The sequence below is a fragment of the Pituophis catenifer genome, unplaced genomic scaffold, assembly GCF_029215685.1.
Source record: "Pituophis catenifer annectens isolate HBS135680 unplaced genomic scaffold, rPitCat1.0.hap2 SCAF_5, whole genome shotgun sequence".
Classification (NCBI taxonomy): Eukaryota; Metazoa; Chordata; class Lepidosauria; order Squamata; family Colubridae; genus Pituophis; species Pituophis catenifer.
In genome coordinates this window covers 56,776,526-56,799,908 of record NW_027256885.1, presented here as the reverse complement: position 1 = coordinate 56,799,908, position 23,383 = coordinate 56,776,526, and the positions used below count along the sequence as shown (strand labels likewise).

Here is a 23,383-nt window from a genome sequence, read left to right as displayed (position 1 = left end):
AATCTAAGTGTAAGTTTGGCGTTCCCCAGGTCGAATTTTTAGGGTTCCTTGTTGATAAGTTTGGCATTCATCCTACACCTTCTAAGGTCGATGCCATAAAGAATGCTCCAACGCCATCATGTAGGGCTGAGCTTCAGGCTTTTCTGGGCCTGCTTAATTTCTATAGCATATTTTTGCCGCATAAGGCGTCTGTGGTGGAACCACTCCATCGGCTATTGGACAGAACGGCCCCCTGGAAGTGGGGGAAAGCCCAAGCTACTGCTTTCAGGGCTGTTAAAGATTTACTTACTTCTGATGCCGTGTTGGTTCAGTTTAGTGACCATATACCCCTCACCATGATTTGCGATGCCTCCCCATATGGCATCGGCGCTGTGCTGAATCATGTTTTACCCAATGGGTCCGAAGCTCCAGTTGCCTATTATTCAAGAACTCTGTCGATGACAGAGAGGAATTATAGTCAACTGGATAAAGAAGCGTTGGCACTCGTGGCCGCCGTAAATATTTACGGCCGTTCCTTTCAATTAGTTATGGACCACAAGCCACTTTTGGGCTTGCTGGCCGGAGATAAGCCTACTCCCCAGATTATCTCCCCGCGTTTGGCGCGGTGGTCTGTTTTCTTGGCCGCCTATAACTATCAGTTAATTTATCGCCCCGGGAGCACCTTGGGAAATGCGGACGGCCTTAGCCGCTGCCCCCTTCCTTTGGCCGTAGAGGATCCCGTTCCGGACCAGCTGGTTCTTTTGATAGATGATGTTCCTTCCCTTGTGACGGCTGCGGATGTAGCTAAACACTCCGCTAAGGACCCTACCCTTGTACAGGTCATGGATTGGGTGCGTAGGGGATGGCCGCGTGGGCTGTTACCCACGGAGGTTAAGCCATATTCCATCCGCCAACACGAGCGTTCTATTTCCCGGGGGTGCCTTTTGTGGGGCTGCCGAGTGGTGGTTCCCCCTGTATTGCGGCCAACTATTCTGAAACGGCTGCACGATAGCCATCCCGATATCGAGAGAATGAAGGCCTTAGGCTGTAGTTATGTTTGGTGGCCTAAACTTGATCAGGCCATCATAGATTGGGTAGCAAGGTGTCAAGTTTGTCAGTCATCCCGGCCAGGGCCCCCGGCTGCCACACCTAGGGAATGGGAGATACCCAGGAATCCGTGGTCCAGGCTGCATATAGATCTAGCAGGGCCGGTTCAGGGCCAGACTTTTCTAATCGTGGTTGATGCGTATTCTAAATGGGTGGAGGTTGTTCGTATGGCATCAACCACGTCGGACGCCGTGAGCAAGGCTCTCCGTAACATATTTGCCACACATGGACTTCCCGATGTAATTGTCTCGGACAATGGACCCCAATTTGTTTCGGCAGTGTTTCAGATGTTTTTGATGGGGTTGGGTATTCGTCACGCCTTAGTGGCACCTTATCATCCGTCCAGTAACGGCCAGGCGGAGAGGGCCGTCCGCTCGGCCAAGGACGCTTTGGCCCGTTTCGGCCCCGGTGATTGGCAAGAGAAGGTGGAGCGGTACCTTTTGGCGCAGCACTCGACCCCGTGCCCGGTATCCAATTGTAGCCCGGCCGAACTTCTTATGGGCCGGAGACTAAGGACTGTGTTAGATAGGCTACATCCGGACTATAAACCTGAGGCACCCGTGGATTCCTCTAGCCGGCCCCGGGTGTTCGGGGTTGGTGATGGCGTTTATGCCAGGAATTATGGGGGTGATCCTTTGTGGCTTCCTGGACGTATTATTTTAGTCACGGGACTCCGTTCTTACAGGGTCGAACTTGAGGATGGCCGGACCTGGCGGCGCCATATAGACCAGCTAAGGAGTCGCATTACGGCTCGGACCCCGGGTAACGAGGAGCCGGATATGTTTGGTGCACTTCCGACGGCTGATCCGGTGGGCGATAGTACTCTAGAGGCTCCGTCGTTGGGGTCTTCACGTTCACCTGTTGTAATTACAGCTCCTTCATTGCCAGATGTACCCGTAGATGTTCTTGCACGATCATCAAATATTCCAATGTCTTCAGACCAGCTACCTCCGTCTATGACATCTCAGGAAGTACCGGAGACGGCGTCACCCCCTGATCGCTTGGACGGCTATTTGCGCCGGTCCGGGCGTAAATGTAGGCGCCTGGGTTATCTGGACGATTATTGTACTATCTAAAGGGGGAGGAGTGTTACGATCTGATGAGCGGCCGCCCAGCAACGGGAGGCTTTCTGATCGGCTGAGCTGATAGCTCGGCCCGCGGGAGGTGTGAATGTTTTAAAGTGTTTTATTGGCCGTGCGAGCCCAGCTGCAATATAAATAGCGGCTGCGCACGACCGATGTTAGGTTACATTTTAACCCTTGTGCTTGTTGCTGTGAATAAACCGTGTTGCTTATCTTGGTCTCTTATCCGCCGTTCTCAATTCAGAACAACGCCCAAGTTGTGGGCCCTTTCCGTGGGGGCCAGTGATTCGCCCCAAATAACCAGCGATGGTGCCAGCTGGCTATACCGGGACGCCGGCAGCCACAGCCACTCGGTATTGGAAGGGTTGAGTCGAAGCCTGTTACTCCCCATCCAGACCCGCATGACCTCCAGGCACTGGGACATCACTTCCAAGGCATCGTTGGGATGGTCTGGGGTGGAAATGTACAGCTGAGTATCATCAGCGTACTGATGGAACTCCACCCCAAAACCACGGATGATCTCACCCAGCGGCTTCACATAAATGTTGAACAGGAGGGGCGAGAGGACCGACCCTTGTGGCACCCCGCAAATAAGGCGCCTTGGAGTCGACCACTGCCCCCCTGTCAACACAGATTGCGACTGGTCGGAGAGGTAGGAGGAGAACCACCGCAAAACGGTGCCCCCCACTCCCAGTCCCTCCAGCCGGCGCAACAGGATACCATGGTCGATGGTATCAAAAGCCGCTGAGAGATCTAACAGGACCAGGATAGAGGAATAACCCCTACCCCGGGCCCTCCAGAGATCATCCACCAACGCGACCAATGCCGTTTCCATGCTGTGCCCAGGCCTGAAGCCGGACTGGAGCGGATCCAGATAGACAGCTTCATCCAGGTACCCAGGAAGCTGTCGCGCCACCACACTCTCAACAACCTTCGCCAAGAAGGGAAGGTTGGAGACCGGACAGTAGTTAGCCAAAACAGCCAGATCCAGAGCAGGCTTCTTGAGGAGGGGCCTCACCACCGCCTCTTTCAAGGCGGCCGGCAGGACACCCTCGCTCAAAGAAGCGTTAATAATCCCCTGGAGCCAGCCTCGTGTAACCTCCTGGGAAGCCAGCACCAACCAGGAGGGACATGGGTCCAATAAACATGTGGTCGCGTTCAGCCGTCCCAAGTTTCTGTCCACGTCCTCGGGAGCCACAGGATCGAACTCCTCCCAGATAACATTCTCATGGCCTGCCTCAGTCATCTCGTCTGAACTAACCCAGTCAGCGGCCAAGTCTTCCCGAATCCAAGTTATTTTATCATGCAGATACTGTACAAAGTCCTCAGCTCGGTCCTACAAGGGGTCATCCCGCGCTCCCAGATGGAGGAGTGAGTGGGTCACCCTAAACAGGGTGGCTGGGCGATTATCTGACGACGCGATAAGAGCGGTAAAATAGCTAGATTTCGCCGCTTTTATTGCCACTAGGTAGGTCTTAATATGAGACCTTACCAGTGTCAAGTCGGATTCGGATCGGCTGGCCCTCCAACCACTCTTTAGGTGTCTTTTCCGGCGCTTCATCTCCCTCAGCTCCTCGGAGAACCAAGGAGCTAAGTGAGTTCGGTGCCGGGTCAGAGGCCGCAAAGGCACGACACGGTCCAAAGCCCCGGCGGCCGCACTATCCCAAGCAGCCACCAGGTCTTCAGCCGAGTTGTGAGCCATGTTCAACATTTATGTGAATCTGCTGGGTGAGATCATCCGTAGCTTTGGGGTGGAGTTCCATCAGTACGATGATGATACTCAGCTGTACATCTCCACCCCAGGCCATCCCAACGATGCCCTTGAAGTGATGTCCCGGTGCCTGGAGGCCGTGTGGATCTGGATGGGTAGTAACAGGCTTCGACTCAACCCTTCCAAGACTGAGTGGCTGTGGCTTCCGGCGTCCCGATATAGCCAGCTGGTGCCATCGCTGGCTATTGGGGGTGAGTTATTGGCTCCCACGGACAGGGCTCGCAACTTGGGCATCCTCCTGGATGTACGGCTGTCTTTAGAAGAGCATATGATGGCCGTGGCCAGGGGGGCTTTTTATCAGGTTCGCCTGATTCGCCAGTTGCGTCCCTTTCTGGATCGGGACTCCTTACGCACAGTCACTCAGGCACTCGTCACTTCCCGCCTGGACTACTGCAATGCTCTCTACATGGGGCTCCCCTTGAGGAGCACCCGGAGGCTCCAGCTAGTGCAGAATGCGGCCGCGCGGGGGATTCTGGGAACGAGGGGGCACTCCCATGTGACACCTCTCCTGCGTGAGCTGCATTGGCTTCCAGTGGTCTTCCGGGTGCGCTTCAAGGTGTTGGTCACCACCTTTAAAGCGCTCCATGGCATAGGACCTGGGTATTTGCGGGACCACCTTCTGCCGCCGATAGCCTCCCACTGACCAGTACGCTCCCACAGAGAGGGACTCCTCAGGGTGCTGTCAGCCAGGCAATGTCGGCTGGCGACCCCCGGGGGAGGGCCTTCTCTGTGGCAGCTCCTGCCCTCTGGAACGATTTGCCCCCGGAGATACGAAGGATATCGGATCTCCGGGTCTTTCGCCGTGCCCTGAAAACTTTTCTTTTCCATCAAGCAGGGCTGGCGTGAACCCCCCCCCTTCTTTAGTCTTTTTTAGTTTTTTAGCTTTTTAAATTGTCAATGGGTTTTAATTTGAATTGTTTTAAATTTGGGCCAAAGTTATGTAATTCTTTTAATAATTTTAAATTTTGTATTGGTATGTGTTTTAGTTCTGGCTGTGCACCGCCCTGAGTCCACTAGAAGGGTGGTATACAAATTGAATAAAAAAGAAAAAAAAGAAAAAAGACTTGCTCACAAACCATTGCCTAGGGATCAACACCAATATCTCTTGGATAAGATATCTATGACTATGTAAGATTGTATTTCTTACTACTGTAATGTATATACTCATGACTTGTATGTACATGTATTTCTGTAATCAATTATTGCAGAGAAGGGGATTGTCAGAGGAAAAACCTCTTAGCATTTTGCTGCAACTAATTGATTGATTAGTTTGAATGGTTTGAATGAACCAATCAGAGCACAGCTTCCTGGCTCTGAGTTTCCTGTGCTTTCCAACGGTCAGTTGATCAGTATATAAGTAGCAGCAGGATTGCAGCCAATATGCTCACAGCATGCAGAGCTTCCACAATGCCAGAGAATGGAACTCTGAACTGAGAGAACAGCTGTGAACTGAGACAGCTGAGAACAGCCGAGAGCCTCCAGAGCTGAAGTCATTATGAAGAGCTGAGTCACTGCCTTGCTCCTGAGAAGACTTGCAGGAGAAGACTGACAAACAACACAGAGAACCTCCCACGTTTGGGAAGAAGACTAGTGTCGAGTAGCAAATCTCCTCGACACACACGTCACGAACGTGATGAACCTGATGGCAAGAACCTTACCCATGCAGGGAAGGGGTGTTCAAGAATACATCCAGATTCAGCAACGGAGCACGGTGGAGGGGGGTGCGCGTATAGGAAACACATTGCTGGTGATAGGTGATGGACGGTATAGGAAAGAGGAAACCAAGGGGGGGGGGGAAGCGCCGACAACAGCTGATGACATCATCCACCGCATTCTCAGCCTTCAAATGGGAGGGGCGGGAGCTGGCGGTATATTCAAAGATGCTACAGCTGTAACTCATTTACAATGCCTATAAAAACGCAGCAACTGAGCAGCCAGCTAACTCCGTCTTTGAGCTGAAGTCACGGCGCCAGCGTTTTCTGTAAAACCGTCGTGTTAACAGAGATTAAACCCTGGCTTGTATTAGCCAATTCCGTGTGTGTGTTGTGCTTTACCCAGCTTCGGACAGATGGTTCCTGGAATGCTGAGAACTAGAGCAAATGGACTTTGCTAAAAGGAGAATCTTTTAGGCTGTTGATGCCTTCTTGTAGGTTTGTTTTTATGTGTTTTTTATTATGAAACTAGTTACCTTTTTAAGACTCCTCTCTCAACTTGCATGCTTTTGTGCGTTTGTGTGCGTATCGGGACACGGTCCATTCGAACTCAGAACCCCTCCTTCACAAGGGGGTACTGGGTCTTCCCCTCGCCCCACGCCAAAGGAAAGCCAGTTGGGCTTCTCCTTCCCTCCTACCCTTCCCCCCGCTCCCTTCCCCCCACTCAATCCTACTTTGGGACAGAGGATCGTTCGCTGGAAACACGTGTTGGGGCGACCTCGGAGTGTGTCTTCTGACCCTCCGGCGCTCACCTGCAACTCTTCACGCTCTTCCAGGCCCAGCTTGCTGAAGGGAAGGGGAGCAGCCCTGACGCCTCTGCTGCCCTCCCCATGGCCCCAGCCATCACTGCCCAGGGAAGGCACAGGAAAAGAAAGCGAGCAGAAACATAGCTCTCACTGGGGTGAAAGAGCTGAGATCGGGGAAGGCACAGGCAACAGAAAGCAGTGTGTTTCAAAGGCAGCAGCTTGCGTCTGGAGGTGCCGAACAGCGTCCCGCTGCGAGAGCCGGGCCACGCCTCTCTGCCATCCAACTCGCCAATGGGGACGCTTCTGCTGGGCCATCTCCCCCTCCCGCTGGGCTGTTGTGCTCAGCACTCGGCAGGGGAGGGGAGCACTTCCCCACACCACCCCCTTCTTTATCTTGGCCCCACTGACAAGGGAGGAGGAAGGCCAGGCTTGAGGGATGGCCCCCACCTTGCAAGATCCACCCCCGCCATTCTGTCCCAGCCCATTTTGCTGGCAGCAACAGCCTGGACTGAGAGGGTTTTTAGATTTGGGGGGTTTTAATATAAATTATATATTATGTATTTTATATTTTTAACTGGTTGTTTTATTGTTGTGAGCCGCCCTGAGTCCTCAGAGATAGGGCGGCATATAAATTTTATTAAATAAAATAAATAAATAAATAAATAAATAAATAAAATGTACCGTGACGAAGGCGGAATGCTGTTGCCGCGCAAAGGTAAGTGCAGGGGCGCTTTGCTCCTGCACTAAGGCTCCGGCCATGCCACTGCTGCGACAGGGCGATGGCTCTTTCATCCCTCTGCTGCGACAGGGTGACAGGGAGCCGCATCAGACGGCCCAAAGAGCCCCATGCAGCTCAGGAGCCACAGGTTGCCAACCCCCATCTTAGTCATGGATCCTGCTTGAAGAGCAGGTGGCAGTTGTAGCTAGGAGGGCCTTTGCTCAGCTTCAAGTTGTGTGCCAGTTATGCCCTTTTATGGATAGGGAGGCTCTCTACTCGATCATTCATGCCCTGGTCATTTCTCATTTTGATTATTACAACACGCTCTACATGGGGCTACCCTTGAAGGGTATTTAGAAGCTACAACTGGTCCAGAATGTGACAGCATGGACAGTTCTGAACTCCTGGTGATGGGATGGGGTCCTTCAGGCACTTAGCTTGGCTGCCTGTTTCGTAGCTCCAGCCCCTCCCTCTGTCACCAGGAGTCCAGGCACCTCAGCGGGCGGCGAGCAAGGCCTCGGCTGGGCTCCTTGGCAGATGAGAACAGGGGGCCAATCTAGCGCCCAGGCTGGCTACAACACAAACGTTTATTCTCGGCCTTATTTGAGATTCCTAGCTTCAATGGACAGCAAAGCTAGGGTTGACGTCCACCTGTATCGATCCAGCAGACAAAACAGGAAAGGGGGTTGGAGGGAAACAGTCCAGTTGCCAAGGTACTATCTCCACAAGCTTCCTCGCCGGCTGCTGCTGCTGCGAGAGTGGGAGGCCAGAGAACCGGAGAGCTTCTTTCCCATCTTCCCAGAAGCATGGGACTTCTCGCGACCAGGCCCTGAGCTCCCCTGAGTCCAGTTGCCAAGATGCTCTCTCCACATGCTTCCTCCCCTCGGGCGCCTTAGAGCTGCCTTGGGGTTTTGTCTGTGTGGACATCACTTGCTTGGAGGGGGATGGGGTGGGCGGTTAGAGGAGCGTCAAGATGCCGAAATGGCCTCAGTCTGGCCAGACGGGAAAGTACGAGAAGGCAGCAACTCTCTTTGCAGCAGCATAAGGAGGGAAGGGGAAGCAGGTGTCAACGTCCGAGAGTCGGAGTTGCCACAAACCGCCGAAGGGGGAGGGGACACACAGTTGGGTGTCAGGTACTGGGTGCTGTAATGAACTCACGCTGGTGGAGGGTCAGGAAGGGAGAGACATGAGAGGCCATGAGTCCAGGCTTGCTGGAGACTGCAGAGAGCCAGCAAGAAATGTTTGCTGGAGCAGGCCAGCAAAGAGTGTTTGCTGGAGCAGGCCGGAAGAGAGAGACAGCTGCAGCCGAATCAGAGGCCATGAATCCAGGCTTGCTGGAGACTGCAGAGAGCCGGCAAAGAGTGCTTGCTGGAGCAGGCCGGCAGCAGGCATGGGCGGGGTGTGCCTGCCCTCATAGCCAGCTGGCCGGTGGAAGCCAGTAATGCTGGCTAGAAACATTTTTTGTTTTTGTATTCACTGTGTGCCAAGTCAAGACAAGACCCTCAGCGTGGTCTCTTCCTTTGCTGGCCAAACTCGCAACGGTGACAGCAGGCTGTCAATAGTCCCTTACTCTCATCCAAAGTATGAGTCGAGAAGCCCAGCGAGGGGAGGAGGGGCTGGGAGGGGAGGGGTGAGGCTTCAGCTGGTTTGCCAAGCTGAACAGTTAGATACAGATTCTAGTGAACTGGTGCGAACCGGCTGAATCCCACCACTGGTCTTGTCCCTATGGAATTGGCCCGCCCCAGTCGTTCTGGCAGAAGGGGCCTACTGCTGACCCCATTAGCCAAGGAATTTCAGCTGGTGGGGTCTTGGAGATGAGCCTTTTCTCCCAAGGTCCCTGCCCTTTGGAACATCTTGCTGCCAGAGGTGAGATTCGCCCCCACCATCTTGGCCTTCAGAAAGAGCCTTAAAACCTGGCTATGCCAGTTGGCATGGGGCCCTGATGAAGAAGTTGAAGGCTGGAGATGGTTGGTGCAATGACAGTGAAGGCACCACCGTTCCTCTGCTCCAAACCCATGGCCTTTTAGTCTGTACTTAATCTTTTGTAATTTTATTGTTTTTATATTTATACAGGTAGTCCTTGATTTACTACCACAATTGAGTCCAAAATTTCTGTTGTTAAATGAGACATTTGTTAAGTGAGTTTTGCTCCATTTTATGACATTTCTTGCCACAGTTGTTGAGTGAATCACTGAGGTTGTTAAGTTAGTAACCCTTACAGATACTCACAAAAAAGTGTTGATGGAAAGAATTAATATAGATAAAAAAGTGAAGTACTTAGGAATACAACTAACAGCAAAATGTGCAACAATTAACAAGGATAATTATATGGAACTGATGAAGCAAATTAAACTAGACCTGGAGAAATGGAAAAATCTGCAACTGTCATTAACAGGAAGAATATCTACTATAAAAATGAATATCTTACCAAGACTATTACAGGTGAAACTCAAAAAATTAGAATATCGTGCAAAAGTTCATTTATTTCAGTAATGCAACTTAAAAGGTGAAACTAAGCCCTACTAAGCAGGTATATACAAAAGTATGAAGGCTATTGCTTAACGCATTGTAAGCCGCCCTGAGTCTCCGGAGAAGGGCGGCATATAAATCGAACCAATAAATAAATAAATAAATAAATAAATGAGATAGACTCATTACATGCAAAGTGGGATAGTTCAAGCCTTGATTTGTCATAATTTTGATGATTATGGCTTACAGCTCATGAAAACCCCAAATTCACAATCTCAGAAAATTAGAATATTACATGAAATCAATAAAACAAGGATTGTACATAGAACAATATCGGACCTCTGAAAAGTATAAGCATGCATATGTACTCAGTACTTGGTTTGGGCCCCTTTTGCATCAATTACTGCCTCAATGCGGCGTGGCATGGATGCTATCAGCCTGTGGCACTGCTGAGGTGTTATGGAAGACCAGGATGCTTCAATAGCAGCCTTCTGCTCTTCTGCATTGTTCGGTCTCATGTCTCTCATCTTTCTCTTGGCAATGCCCCATAGATTCTCTACGGGGTTCAGGTCAGGCGAGTTTGCTGGCCAATCAAGCACAGTAATCCCATGGTCATTGAACCAGGTTTTGGTACTTTTGGCAGTGTGGGCAGGTGCCAAGTCCTGCCGGAAAATGAAGTCAGCATCCCCATTAAGCTCGTCTCCGGAAGGAAGCATGAAGTGCTCCAAAATCTCCTGGTAGACGGCTGCATTGACCCTGGACTTAATGAAGCACAGTGGACCAACACCAGCAGATGACATGGCTCCCCAAATCAACACAGACTGTGGAAACTTCACACTGGACTTCAAGCATCTTGCAGTGTGTGCCTCTCCATTCTTCCTCCAGACTCTGGGTTCTTGGTTTCCAAATGAGATGCAAAAGTTGCTCTCATCAGAAAAGAGGACTTTGGACCACTGAGCAACAGACCAGTTCTTTTTTTCTTTAGCCCAGGTAAGACGCTTCTGATGTTGTTTGTTGTTCAGGAGCGGCTTGACGAAGAATATGACATTTGAAGCCCATGTCCAGGATCCGTCTGTGTGTGGTGGCTCTTGATGCACTGACTCCAGCCTCAGTCCACTCCTTGTGAAAGTCCCCAACACTTTTGAATGGCCTTTTCCTGACAATCCTCTCCAGGCTGCGGTCATCCCTGCTGCTTGTGCACCTTTTTCTTCCACACTTTTCCCTTCCACATAACTTTCTATTAATGTGCTTTGATACAGCACTTTGGGAACATCCAACTTCTTTTGCAATTACCTTTTGAGGCTTTCCCTCCTTATGGAGGGTGTCAATGATGGTTTTCTGCACAACTGTCAGGTCAGCAGTCTTTCCCATGATTGTGATTCCTACTGAACCAGACTGAGAGACCATTTAAAGGCTCAGGAACCCTTTGCAGGTGTTATGGCTTAATTATCTGATTAGAGTGGGACACTTTGAGCCTAGAATGTTGAACCTTTTCACAATATTCTAATTTTCTGAGATTGTGAATTTGGGGTTTTCGTGAGCTATAAGCCATAATCATCAAAAGTATGACAAATCAAGGCTTGAACTATCTCTCTTTGCATGTAATGAGTCTATCTCATATATTAGTTTCACCTTTTAAGTTGCATTATTGAAATAAATGAACTTTTGCACGATATTCTAATTTTTCGAGTTTCACCTGTATATCTATTCCAAACAATACTAATAAAACTGGAGAAAAAATATTTTGAAGAATTAAATAAAATGATATCAAGATACATTTGGTTAAGGAAAAAAGCAAGAATAGGCTTGAAAATGTTGCAGGAAGCCAAAAAAAGAGGGGGGTTTGGGCTACCAGACTGGGAATTGTACTATCAGGCCTCGGCACTCACATGGGTGAAAGAATGGATCAGCCCAAGATATACAAGATTATTAACCTTAGAAGCAGAGGTGGGTTTCAGCAGGTTCTGACCAGTTCTGGAGAACTGGTAGCAGGAATTTTGAGTAGTTTGGAGAACCGGTAAATGCCACCTCTGACTGGCCCCACCCATATCTATTCTCTGCCTCCCGAGTCCCAGCTGATCAGGAGGAAATGGGGATTTTGCAGTAACCATCCCCTGGAGTGGGGAGGGAATGGAGATTTTACAGTATCCTTCCCCTGCCATGCCCACCAAGCCACGCCCACCAAGCCATGCCGTGCCCACCAAGACACACCCACAGAACCAGTAGTAAAAATTTTTGAAACCCACCACTACTTAGAAGGTCATGACCTCCAACTAGGTTGGCATGCTTTCTTATGGTATGGGAAGAATAAGATACATAGTTATTTTCAAAGATACTACGTTAGGAATACATTGTTATTAGTTTGGTTTAAAATAAAAGAACAACACTATTTGAAAATACCAGTTTGGCTTTCCACTATGGAAGCATTGGTACATCCAAATGTTATTAACATGGGGAAATTGTAAGATACAAAGATATTTTGAATGAAAAAGGGGAATTAAAAACCAAGCAGGAACTTAGTAGTCAAGGGATGGGCATTGCATGGTGGCCTCACATGCAGATACAATCTCGCTATGAGAAAGATGCTAAAACGTATGGTTTTAACGAAGAATTAACAAAACTAGACCAGATATTAACTGGAATAGATGAAAAACTTATAAAGAAATTATATTGGTATTTATTAAGTATTAAACTTGAAAGTGAGCAGGTAAAGGAGACAATGATTGCTTGGGCTAAAAACTTTGGATATGCAATAGAATTAGATAAATGGCAGAAACTATGGGATAGAAATATTAAATTGACTATGTCAACTGCATATAAAGAAAATTTGTATAAAATGTTTTATAGATGGCATTTTGCACCGGCAAGACTGGCAAAAATGTATAAAGATAGATCCGCTAAATGCTGGAAGTGTAATCAATCATCTGGTTCATATTACCATATGTGGTGGACATGCCCAAAAGCTAAAAAATATTGGACGGAAGTACATACTTGGTTGGAAAAAATGATAAAGCAGCATATAGACTTGAAACCAGAGATATTTTTGTTGGGCATCCTACCGGAAAAATATGATAAAAGGATTATATATCTGGTTTTACATATACTAACCGCAGCCAGAATTGTATTTGCACAGCAATGGAAAAAGGATGAGATTCCGTCAGATGAGAATGTAATTAAGAAAATACTACAATGTGCAGAAGTGAATAGATTAATGCTTACTATTAAGAATAAAGAAACAACTGAATATTTTTTGATATGGGACATATTTTATCAATGGCTAGACAATAGAAACAGAAGTTAGAAAAGAGGAGACATAAAAAGAGGAAATGTTGAAGTTGAGAGTTGTTAAAGAAGATAACGTTAAGTATTACTGCTATTATATTATATTATATTATCAATATTGTGAAGAATACTATAACAAATATGTGGATTATGACTGCTTAAAACAACTGTACCCAGATCACACAGTTCGATGGAAATTGAATTTTTATATGTTATATAAATAAAATAAATAAAACATGAAAAAAAAAGTTAGTAACCCGGTTGTTAAGTGAATCTGGCTTCCCCTGACTTTGCTTGTCAGACAATCACAAAAGGTGATTACATGACCCCAGGACACAGTAACTGTCATTAATATGAACCAGTTGCCAAGCATCTGAATTTTGATCACATGACCATGGGGATGCTGCAAAGGTTGTAACTGGGAAAAATAGTCATAAGTCACTTTATTCAGTGCCATTGTAACTTTGAATGGTCACTAAATGAACTGTTGTAAGTCAAGGACTACCTGTAATTGTTTTTATATCTCTGTTTTATTACATTGTAAGCCGCCCAGATTCACTTCGAACCATGAGATGGGCAGCATATAAATTTAATAAAGAAAATAAAGAAATAAACTATAACTATATGCATAGAAGACTTGGGCTCAAGATGACTGAATATTTCTTGCAGCAGCTTAGTTGCCCTTCCACAGTAGATTAATTCTTACCTTTCTGCCATAAATACACTGGTAGAAGATTACTCCTACTGACCAAACATCAACTTTATTTGAAATCTTTGGAGGCTCTTTCCCAACCACAAAACATTCAGGGGGCAGATACCTGAGGAAGAGAAAGCAATAGCTACATTTTTTAAAATGCTGATTTTTTACACCATCAACCATTTATGTCACAGAACATATTACAACTAAGGACTATTACTGAATTTCATACTGTTTTTGGGTTTTGTTTTGTTTTTTTGCTTATCAGGCCATGTTCTGGTTCTATATGGCATAGACCGTCCCAAACACTCTCTACTTGTTTGAAACAAACACTATAAATTACCATTAAGTTTTTTTGTTGTTGCAAAAATAGTAGCAAGCTACCTAGTTGCTTTTAACTTGCTTCTTTGATTTAAAATTAAATAAAGTAGCATTTTGTTACAGCTTTGAGCAAAACTACTCTGAAACAATGAAAATTTTCAAGCATAGGAAATCAGTTTGCCCAGTTATTGGAATGATCATATAAAATTAATGTTACTGCCAAATTTCCCTGTATTACATGGTGTATAAACATTGTGTATTTTATTCCACACCTTTGTATCTTCAACCTCTTCTGACACAATTATGGACTCCTAAAGAGTGTCCTTAGCACCTGTTTTACATTAATGGATCTGCATTTTCTGGCGGGTTATCCAAGTTCTTTTTGAAGTGTTCCACAAAAGGAAATACTGGGATCTTGAAATAAGTTCTCACTCCCTCAATTTTTTGTTCCAGGTCTACAAAATTAGGTGGGGTAATAGGTTATACTGATTCTCCTACCTACTAGCCATCCTAGAGGAAAAATATTCATTTTTTTTTATTTTTTAAAATTAATTCCCATAGTAAAAATACACAGAAATAAGTATGTCTTTTGCAATATATGTTTTTTTAAACTTAAAATATTCTCAGGATAATTTTTCTGTTGTCTGGGATATCCATGGTTTGGTAACGAGGCAAGAGATGCCTCGTTGCCTTCTCACATATCCAAATGAGTCTTTGAAACCAGGAATCATTAAGAAGGACTCTGCTATAGATTTTACAAGGAAGGTCCCTTGGATATTTATGTGCATCTCATCTTTTGAAATATTTTCAATAGGTCAGACCAGTAAATGAGTAGGGAAAAGAAAGGAAGTACAAAACTCACTTATTTAGGAATAGAATGTTCTGAGGTTCTCTAGAATGTACTGTTCCTGAATTGATTTACACATCCCTAAGAGACACCCAATTTCCTCTGAAAAGAATTATCACAATATACTTTGTTGAATTTACTGTCTTCACTATTACTCCCACTTTACAAAAATCTCTTTTTGGCAAAATGTATGCCTTTCTCTGTTTTTCCTCAAGTTTTAATGACAGGTACCCTTAGAATATTATGGAATGTGCAAGACAAAAAGCAAATTATATACCCACCAGTATGTACCAGCCCCTTGTGATGTCAGCTCCATGCCATCAACTGAATTGTAACTGTCATCATCCATGATTTTTGAAAGGCCAAAGTCAGTGATTTTAATTTCACCACATGCAGTACCGTTTACCAAGAGGATGTTTCCTGGGGAGGAAAAAAAAACCTTTGAAGTTGAACAGGCCTATTAAGTAGGAGGGCGGATAGATTAGCAAAACAATTCTTTTCAACTAATGTGATACCCTGCTATATTACCCTAAAAGATAAAAAATATGCACTGGCTTCTTTTACAAAGTTTAATGTAGTTATGTTTCCTCAGGTCCAAGAGAAACTCTCCTCAGATGTAGTGTCACAGCACAAAACAATAGGTGAAGGGAGGTGGTAAATAATACTTGACAGCAGGGTGGATGAAAATAGATGATTTAAAAAAAAATTAAAAAAATCGGATTTTTTATTTTTATCAAATTTATTTTAATAAAATGCTTTTGGAGTAAAAATCTATCTAAAGATGGTTTTCTATTTAAGTTACATTAATAATTTAGCTTATTCAGCATGAAATGGAGCTTAGTTATATAGCATGAGGCTGTATATTCTGCAATATTTACATTTTTGGTAAACTCATTCAATAAAAATAAATAAATAAATAAATAAATAAATATTTTTATTTCTATACCGCCCTTCTCCCAAAGGACTCAGGGCGGTGTACAGCCTATTAAAAGCACAAAGACAGAAATCAATTAAAAATAATTAAAATTATTAAATAATTTTGGCTCAAATTTAAAACCCCAAAATTTAAAACACCCAATTTAAAATCATTACATCGATAGCCCGGCCTGACGGAACAACAGGGTCTTGAGGGCACAGCGAAATACAGGGAGGTCGGAGATCTTACGCATTTCCGGTGGTAATTCATTCCACAGGGCAGGGGCTCCCACAGAGAAGGCCCTCCCCCTGGGTGTCGCCAGCCGACATAACTTGGCCGATGGCACCCTGAGGAGACCCTCTCTGTGGGAGCGGACTGGCTGGTGGGAGGCTATTGGTGGCAGAAGTTGGTCTCGAAGGTACTGGGGCCCTATGCCATGGAGCGCTTTAAAGGTGGTGACCAACACCTTGAATCGCATCCGGAAGACCACTGGGAGCCAGTGCAGCTCGCGCAGGAGGGGTGTCACGTGGGCACGAGTTGCGCCCATAACCACCCGCGTGGCCGCATTCTGGACCAGTCGGAGCCTCCGAGTGCTCTTCAAGGGGAGCCCCATGTAGAGAGCATTACAATAGTCCAGCCGGGAGGTGACAAGGGCGTGAGTGACCGTGCGCAAGGCGTCCCGGTCCAGAAAGGGCTGCAACTGGCGAATCAGGCGAACCTGATAAAAAGCCCCCCTGGCCACGGCCGTCATATGCTCTTCTAAAGACAGCCGTGCGTCCAGGAGGACACCCAGATTGCGAGCCCTCTCTGTGGGGGGCAGAGATTCACCCCCAATAGTCAGCGATGGCACCAGCTGACTATATCGGGACACCGGAAGCCACAGCCACTCAGACTTGGAAGGGTTGAGTCTGAGCCTATTTCTCCCCATCCAGACCCGCACGGCCTCCAGGCAGCGAGACATCACATCAAGGGCATCGTTGGGGTGGTCCAACGAATCCAAGCTCTGCAAGCCAAATAGGAAAACCTTCATTTTGTTTGCAAATAATAATATTAAAGATTCTAACAACCTGCAAGAATGAGTCCTTACATTTAAAGAGCACCTGTCATTTCAGATCCATCATGGCAGCGCCTGTTAGCGGGCATCCACTCACCTGCTGCCAGCCACATCCCTCACCTTGTTGTGTCACTGCCGCATCACCAGCTGTCCCATTGAAGTGAATGGGACTGTTGGTGAGTCAACAGCGGGTCAGAGGAGGAGTCGCTGCAGGACAGAGATGACAGGTGTTCTTTAAAAATTATGGTTTAAATCGAGTTGATTTAAGTCAAATCCACCCTGCTTAACAGCAAAAAATGCTAATAAAATCTCACATTTGCTTTATATGGATGATCTGAAGCTTTATGGAAAATCAGAAATTATTGTCAGTCATTGACAAATATGGTAAGAATGTTTAGCACAAATACAGCAATGTAACTTGGCCTAGAGAAATGTGCTGCAGTAGCAATAAATTGAGATGAAGTCATGAATAGTAATGGAATTAAAATGGCCAAACCATCAAGAGCCACCAGGATGAAGCCTAGAAGTATCTGAGCATTTTACAGTTGGATAACATCAATAGCAATAGCACTTAAGACTTATATACTGCTTCACAGTGCTTTACAGGACCTGGGTACCTACGAGTCCGCCTTCTGCCACCGATAGCCTCCCACCGACCAGTTCGCTCCCACAGAGAGGGACTCCTCAGGGTGCCGTCGGCCAAATTATGTCGGCTGGCGACACCCAGGGGGAGAGCCTTCTCTGTGGGAGCCCCTGCCCTTTGGAATGAACTGCCCCCGGAAATACGCACAATCTCTGACCTCCGATTTTTTCGATGTGCCCTCAAGACCCTGCTCTTCCGACAGGCAGGGCTATCTTTGTAATGGAGTTTTAAATTTGGAGTTTTTAAATTTTTGGGTTTTTAACGAATTTTGGCCGCAAATGTAAGAATTTTAATAATTTTTAAATTTAATTATGATGTTTGTATTGTGTTTTTACTTGGCTGTGCACCGCCCTGAGTCCTTCGGGAGAGGGGCGGTATAGAAATAAAATTATCTTAATCTTAATCTTACAGCCCTCTCTAAGCGGTTTACAGAGTCAGCATATTGCCCCCAACAACCTGGGTCCTTATTTTAATGACCTCAGAAGGATGGAAGGCTGAGTCAACCTTGAGCCTGGTGAGATTCGAATTGCCAAACTGCTGGCAATCAGCAGTCAGCAGAAGTAGTCTGCAATACTGCAATCTAACCACTGTGCCACCACAGCTCATAGCACATAGCAATAGCAATAGCACTTAGATTTATATGCCGCTTCATCGTTTTACAGAGTCAGCATATTGGCCCCAACAATCTGAGTCAACCTTGAGCCATTCAGAATCGAACTCCTGGAGTGAGCAGTGAGTTAGCCTGCAGTACTGCATTGTAATCACTGTGCCACCATGGCTCTTTTCCAAACATGGACAAGTTAAAAATGTGATTAGTAAAGAATTTATTATTTATTTATTATTTATTAATTCAACTTGTATGCCGCCCCTCTCCGAAGACTCAGGGCGGCTACATCCAAACAATGAGAGAAGTGCTGGCTTCCGGTCTGGCTTCCGTCGCTGCCAGTCGGTCCTTTGAGACCGCCAGCCCCGTCGCCCGTAAAGAGCCGCCTTTACACCTGAAAGGTGGCTCGAAAAACTCCGTTTCCGTAAGGAAACGTGAGACAGAGCCGGCGAGGGCAGGTAGAGCCCTCTGTGAAGTCCCCAGAGTTCTTTTTTACCTCTGGGGAGGAAGCAGTATGAGGCTCCCTATTCTCGCCGCTGCTCCGGGCTTCGGGCGAACTCTGCGCTTTGCAGAGCCAGGCGATGGGACCAGACCAACCAACGAAAACTAACAGACTTTCTGAATAAGAAGGATGAAATCTGGACCGGACCCTAAATTGCAAGTACTTCTAACAACCCTAAGACTGACTTTAAAAGCAAAGAAGAGTGGAAGGGGGGAAAAAAGAAAGTTTAAAATGGCGACTGGCTGAGGCTTCAGAAGAGCTGAAAGCGAAAGTACTTCCGTTTGACTAGTTTAATATGTTACAAAGTAACTGAGATAACAGTGCTGGCTAGAAGTGAAGAGAAAAATTCTTATTTCATGCTTCTTCCTTCTTAGAGGCTTGATATTGATATTGTTTGGAGAGAAGTCTTCTTCTTTAAAGGGGAAAAAAGAAAAAAAAATCTGCTTGTGTGGCAGGATGGCGTTAAAACTCACAAAGCCAGACAACCAAGCTGTGGGGGGGGGGGGCTCCCCCATTCATAAACCACATGAACAAGTTTTGAGTTTGCAGATGCAGAGGAATGGCTTTAATGATCTAACGCAATTTGTATTGGAGGAGATGGCAAGACATGATGAGATTGTGAACCAGAACCTTGAAAAATTTAGATAGGAAATTAAAGAGTTGGTTCAACAAAAGTATGATAAATTCAAGCAACATATGATAAGTTTCTTAGACGCAATGATAAAGATGGATGAAAAGTTTAATTCAGAAATAGAGTCTAATATGAAGGAAGTTGATTACAAGATTCATAATTTGGATAATAAAATACAAAGAATTGAAAATGATTTAACAATGATTCAAGAAAATAGCTCAGAAGTAGAGCTAAAAATAAAGGAAGCTGACTACAAGACTTACAATGCAGATAATATAAAACAAAGGATTGAAAATGAAGTCATAATGATGCAATTCAGATTTATGGAATTTGCGGTCAGAATTAGGGGAATACAGGAAGATAAAAGAGAAGATTTGAGAAAGATGTCTGCTGAAGTTCTGGCTGAGATTTTAAAGGTTAGTCCTGAAGAGGTATCCTGTAAGATTGATAAGGCCTATAGAGCAAATTCTTGGGTGGCAAAGCAAAGGCAGTTGCCTAGAGATGTGGTGATTTACTTTACCGATAAAGGAATAAGAAATGATATTGTGCAAAAGTCTTTTAACTCCACTCTTGAAATGTATGGAAGGAAAATTTGGATATTTAAAGAGCTACCGCCCAAGATGCTAAAAGATAGAAAGGATTTTGGTTTTTTGGTGACTGAGCTAAAGAAACAAAACATCCCATTTAGGTGGGATGCTCCAGTTGGAATAATATTGAGATATCAAGGAGAAAGATACCAACTAAATACTGTTGAAAAAGCGGAAGAATTTTATTATAAGGTTCTTAAAATGGACTCAACATCTCCATGTATAACACACGAGGGGAATAAAGAAAAGCAAAATCAACAAGAGATTGAAACCCAGGCTAAGCAGATGGAGGCGGAGGTAATGGAAAAACAACAAGTTACAGAGGCTTTTGTGGACGAGCCGCTTATGGATTCTCCTTCAGAGGTTGTAGTTGGATTACCTATAAATACAAGAGAGGCGGCTTTGGATTCTAATGTGATGACTTATCAAGTTACAGACCAGCATGGAAATCAATCAGTTGATATACAACTCCTAGAAAGGCAACCAGGATGGAGATCTAAGCCACAAAATGTTAAGAAAAGAAGAAGCAGGTCCTACAAAAATAAAAATTTTTAGACTAAACAACAGTGTAATGCCAGTTACTTAAGAGACGATTAAAAACATGAAAATATAGCTGAGGCAAAGTATTGGTTTATACTATCTTGAGGAGAGTGACAGATCTCTGCAGTGCTGTGTTTCTGGGATGTGGAAGATGGCCTTTAACTGAGTGGATTGGAACTTTCTATTTTGGACTCTTTGACAAATGGATTATGTTTATGCTGAGCTATAAGGCAAAGAGAACTATGGGACTGGGGCATGCAGAAGATCTGGTTGTTACCCTAATACGGTGGTTGGAATTAATAATCTAGATGAAAGACATTACAGAAGACACTATATGGAATATAAATATTAAGTCACTCGGGTGGTTTCTTATATACGAAAACATTTATTATTGATGGGGGCAGATGGTAATTGAAGATACTGAACATACTGTTGGAACTAGAATTTGATGTTACTCTAACATGGGTGATGGAATTAACAATCCAGCTGAAAGACATTACAGAAGATACCATATGGATTACAAGCTTAAAGTCATTTGAGGATTTTATCTATATATGGAAATATTTTTTAGTGGTGTGGGCAGAAGAACAAAGATATTGAAAATATTATGTATGGTAGACCTGCAGGAAAGTGGGTGGAGATAGGCTAGCTTACTGATTGTTTAGTTTAGGAAAAGGGATGTTATGTTATATTAATATACGTAAAAGATTTGAATTAAGAGATATATGTATGGGGGAGGAGGAAATGGATAGATTATGAGTTGAAATTGCCAAATTAGGATTTATTATATAATTTTATAGTTGAATGCTGCTTTGAAATGTATAGTATAAGGGGGATATAATAATATTGTTAGAAAGAAAGGGTCAGCATATGGGGGGTGGAGTAAAAAGGATGGTAAAGTATTATATAATCTGTTATTAATTTGGGTTTTATTCTGGAGAAGCCACAGGGGGAGGGGAGGGGGAGGGGGGTTAGGGAGGAGGGGGGGGAAAGGGGGAAAATCTGTATTTGAAAAACTTTTTCAACAAACAATGAGAGAAGTGCTAAAGACAAAATTGAATGGTGAAACACAAAGCCATCAATATCTGGGCCATACCAGATATGGTATGGTGATATGATACACTGCTGGAATTATTAACTGGACACAAGTTAAACTGGACAGTTTGGACTGCAAAACAAGAAAACTGATGGCTATTCACTACACATCACATCCCTGTAGTGATATTGATAGTTTAGATTGGCTGATTATGTAAAAGACAGCCAAGAACAAGCATTGATGCAAGTTAAAAATTGGAGGTTACTGAATGTGAATGAAAGAAAAAAATAATGTAATAAAAACACAAGTAGAATGCTGGCAAGGAAAAGCATTACATGGTCAATTTCTACAAAGGATTGAGGGAAAAGTGGTTAAGGATAAAACCTGGCAATGGCTTACAATTGAAACATTAAAAAAACCCTGAAGGTTTGATTTTGGCTGCCCAAGAGCAAGCTATTCAAACTAATATAATCAAGCCCAGAACTGAAACATTTTCAAATGATTCAAAGTGCAGATAGTGCAAAGAGGCAGAGGAAACAGTAGATCTATACACTCAGCTCGTACAAGATCACAAAAACTAAATAAATGACATAACACATTTGCCAAAATGATTCACTAGAACATCTGTAAAAATTATCATGTGTTAGTAACAGAAAATTGGTGAGAACACTGAAAAATGAGGTTAAAATATTGTGGGATTTCCGAATACAGACTGATAAACAGGGTGGATAAAAATCGATGATTCTTTTAAAAAAATTTAAAAAATCATTTTTTAAATTTAAATCGGACTTTTTAAATTTAAATCGGATTTTTTAATCAAATTTAATCAAATGCTTTTGGAGTAAAGATAGATTTTCTATTTAAGATACATTAATAATTTAGTTTATTCAGCATGAAATGGAGCTTAGTTATGTAGCATCAGGCTGTATATTCTGCAATATTAGGACTGTCGGTGAGTCAACAGCGGGTCAGAGGAGGAGCTGCTGCGAGACAAAGATGACAGTTGCTCTTTAAAAATTATGATTTAAATCAAGTTGATTTAAATCAAATCCACCCTGCTGATAAAGTCTTGGCTTGTAACATATAACTGTGGTTGAAAAGAAGAAAGTGTGGATAATTGATATGGCAATACCAGGGGATAGTAGGATAGAAGACAAAGAATTGGAGAAGATCACAAAGGATCAAGATCTGAAAATTGAAATTTAAAAATTATGGCATAAACCAGCCATGGTGATACCAGTGGTTATTGGCACACTGGATGCCATACCAAAAAATTTTGGATGGAGCTTAGAAAATCTAGATTAACAAAATTTCCATCTGTCAATTGCAAAAGGCCACACACCTTGGATCTGCACATATACTATGCAGATACATTACAACATCCTAGTTCAGTGATGGCAAACCCATGACACCTGTATCAAAGGTGACATACCACATTTTGGGTGACATGTCAACATTCATCAACTCCTGACAATAATTATTCTTGAAAGCACAACTTATTCTCGTGCCATTTTTGGAGGCTGCAGAGGTTGGGTGAGAATGTGGTGTGCTCTTATGTTGCCTCTGAAAGTTGCTCAAAAGAGCCATGCTCTGAAAATTGTGTGAAAACAGGACATGCTTTTGCATGAATTTCGGAGGCCACAGAAGAACACTCTCCAAAGCCGCTTCAAGAATGAAGGCACTGAGCAACCTGGAGCAACCTCAGGTAGGCTACAGTGGCCTGTCAACAGAAAGAGAACATCGCCCAAAGGTAAGTGATGCATGACAGATCCTGGGGAGTGCTGGGCCACAGGGAATTGGACCCTTGAGGAATGGTGCAAGGTGGCCTTGAGTGGCAGCGGTGGTGCTCTAGGGCTGAAGTTGGCACCCAAGCTTTCACTTCAGGCCCAGCCTTGGTGCTGCTGCTCAGGGTAGCCTAGATTTGGGGGGGGGGGGGGGGAGAGAAGAAATAGAAAATTCATTCTCTTTTGTTTGGGGGAGGGGGTTGACAACACCCCAGCAGAGTCAAGTTAGGCATTTTCTGAATTTTTGACACACCAAGCCCAAAAGGTTCGCCATCATAGTTCTTGGGAAGAATTTGGTATGTATGAAAGCCAACAACAGCTAAAGGACTGTCTGTCAGCTGTGACTTCACAGCAT

The 23,383-nt window shown here is 44.7% G+C and overlaps 1 protein-coding gene across 1 annotated transcript in view; it reads right to left on the bottom strand.

Moving 5' to 3' along the window:
• The window catches only part of LOC139317523 (serine/threonine-protein kinase tousled-like 2), a 178,845-nt gene that overhangs the window by 41,646 nt on the left and 113,816 nt on the right, over nt 1-23,383 (bottom strand). Inside the window, exons 5-6 of the mRNA XM_070944597.1 lie at nt 15,013-15,151; nt 13,573-13,684 (exon numbers count right to left, since the gene is read on the bottom strand). Coding sequence (XP_070800698.1) covers nt 13,573-13,684; nt 15,013-15,151 — 251 coding nt within the window. The remainder of the gene's footprint in view (nt 1-13,572; nt 13,685-15,012; nt 15,152-23,383) is intronic.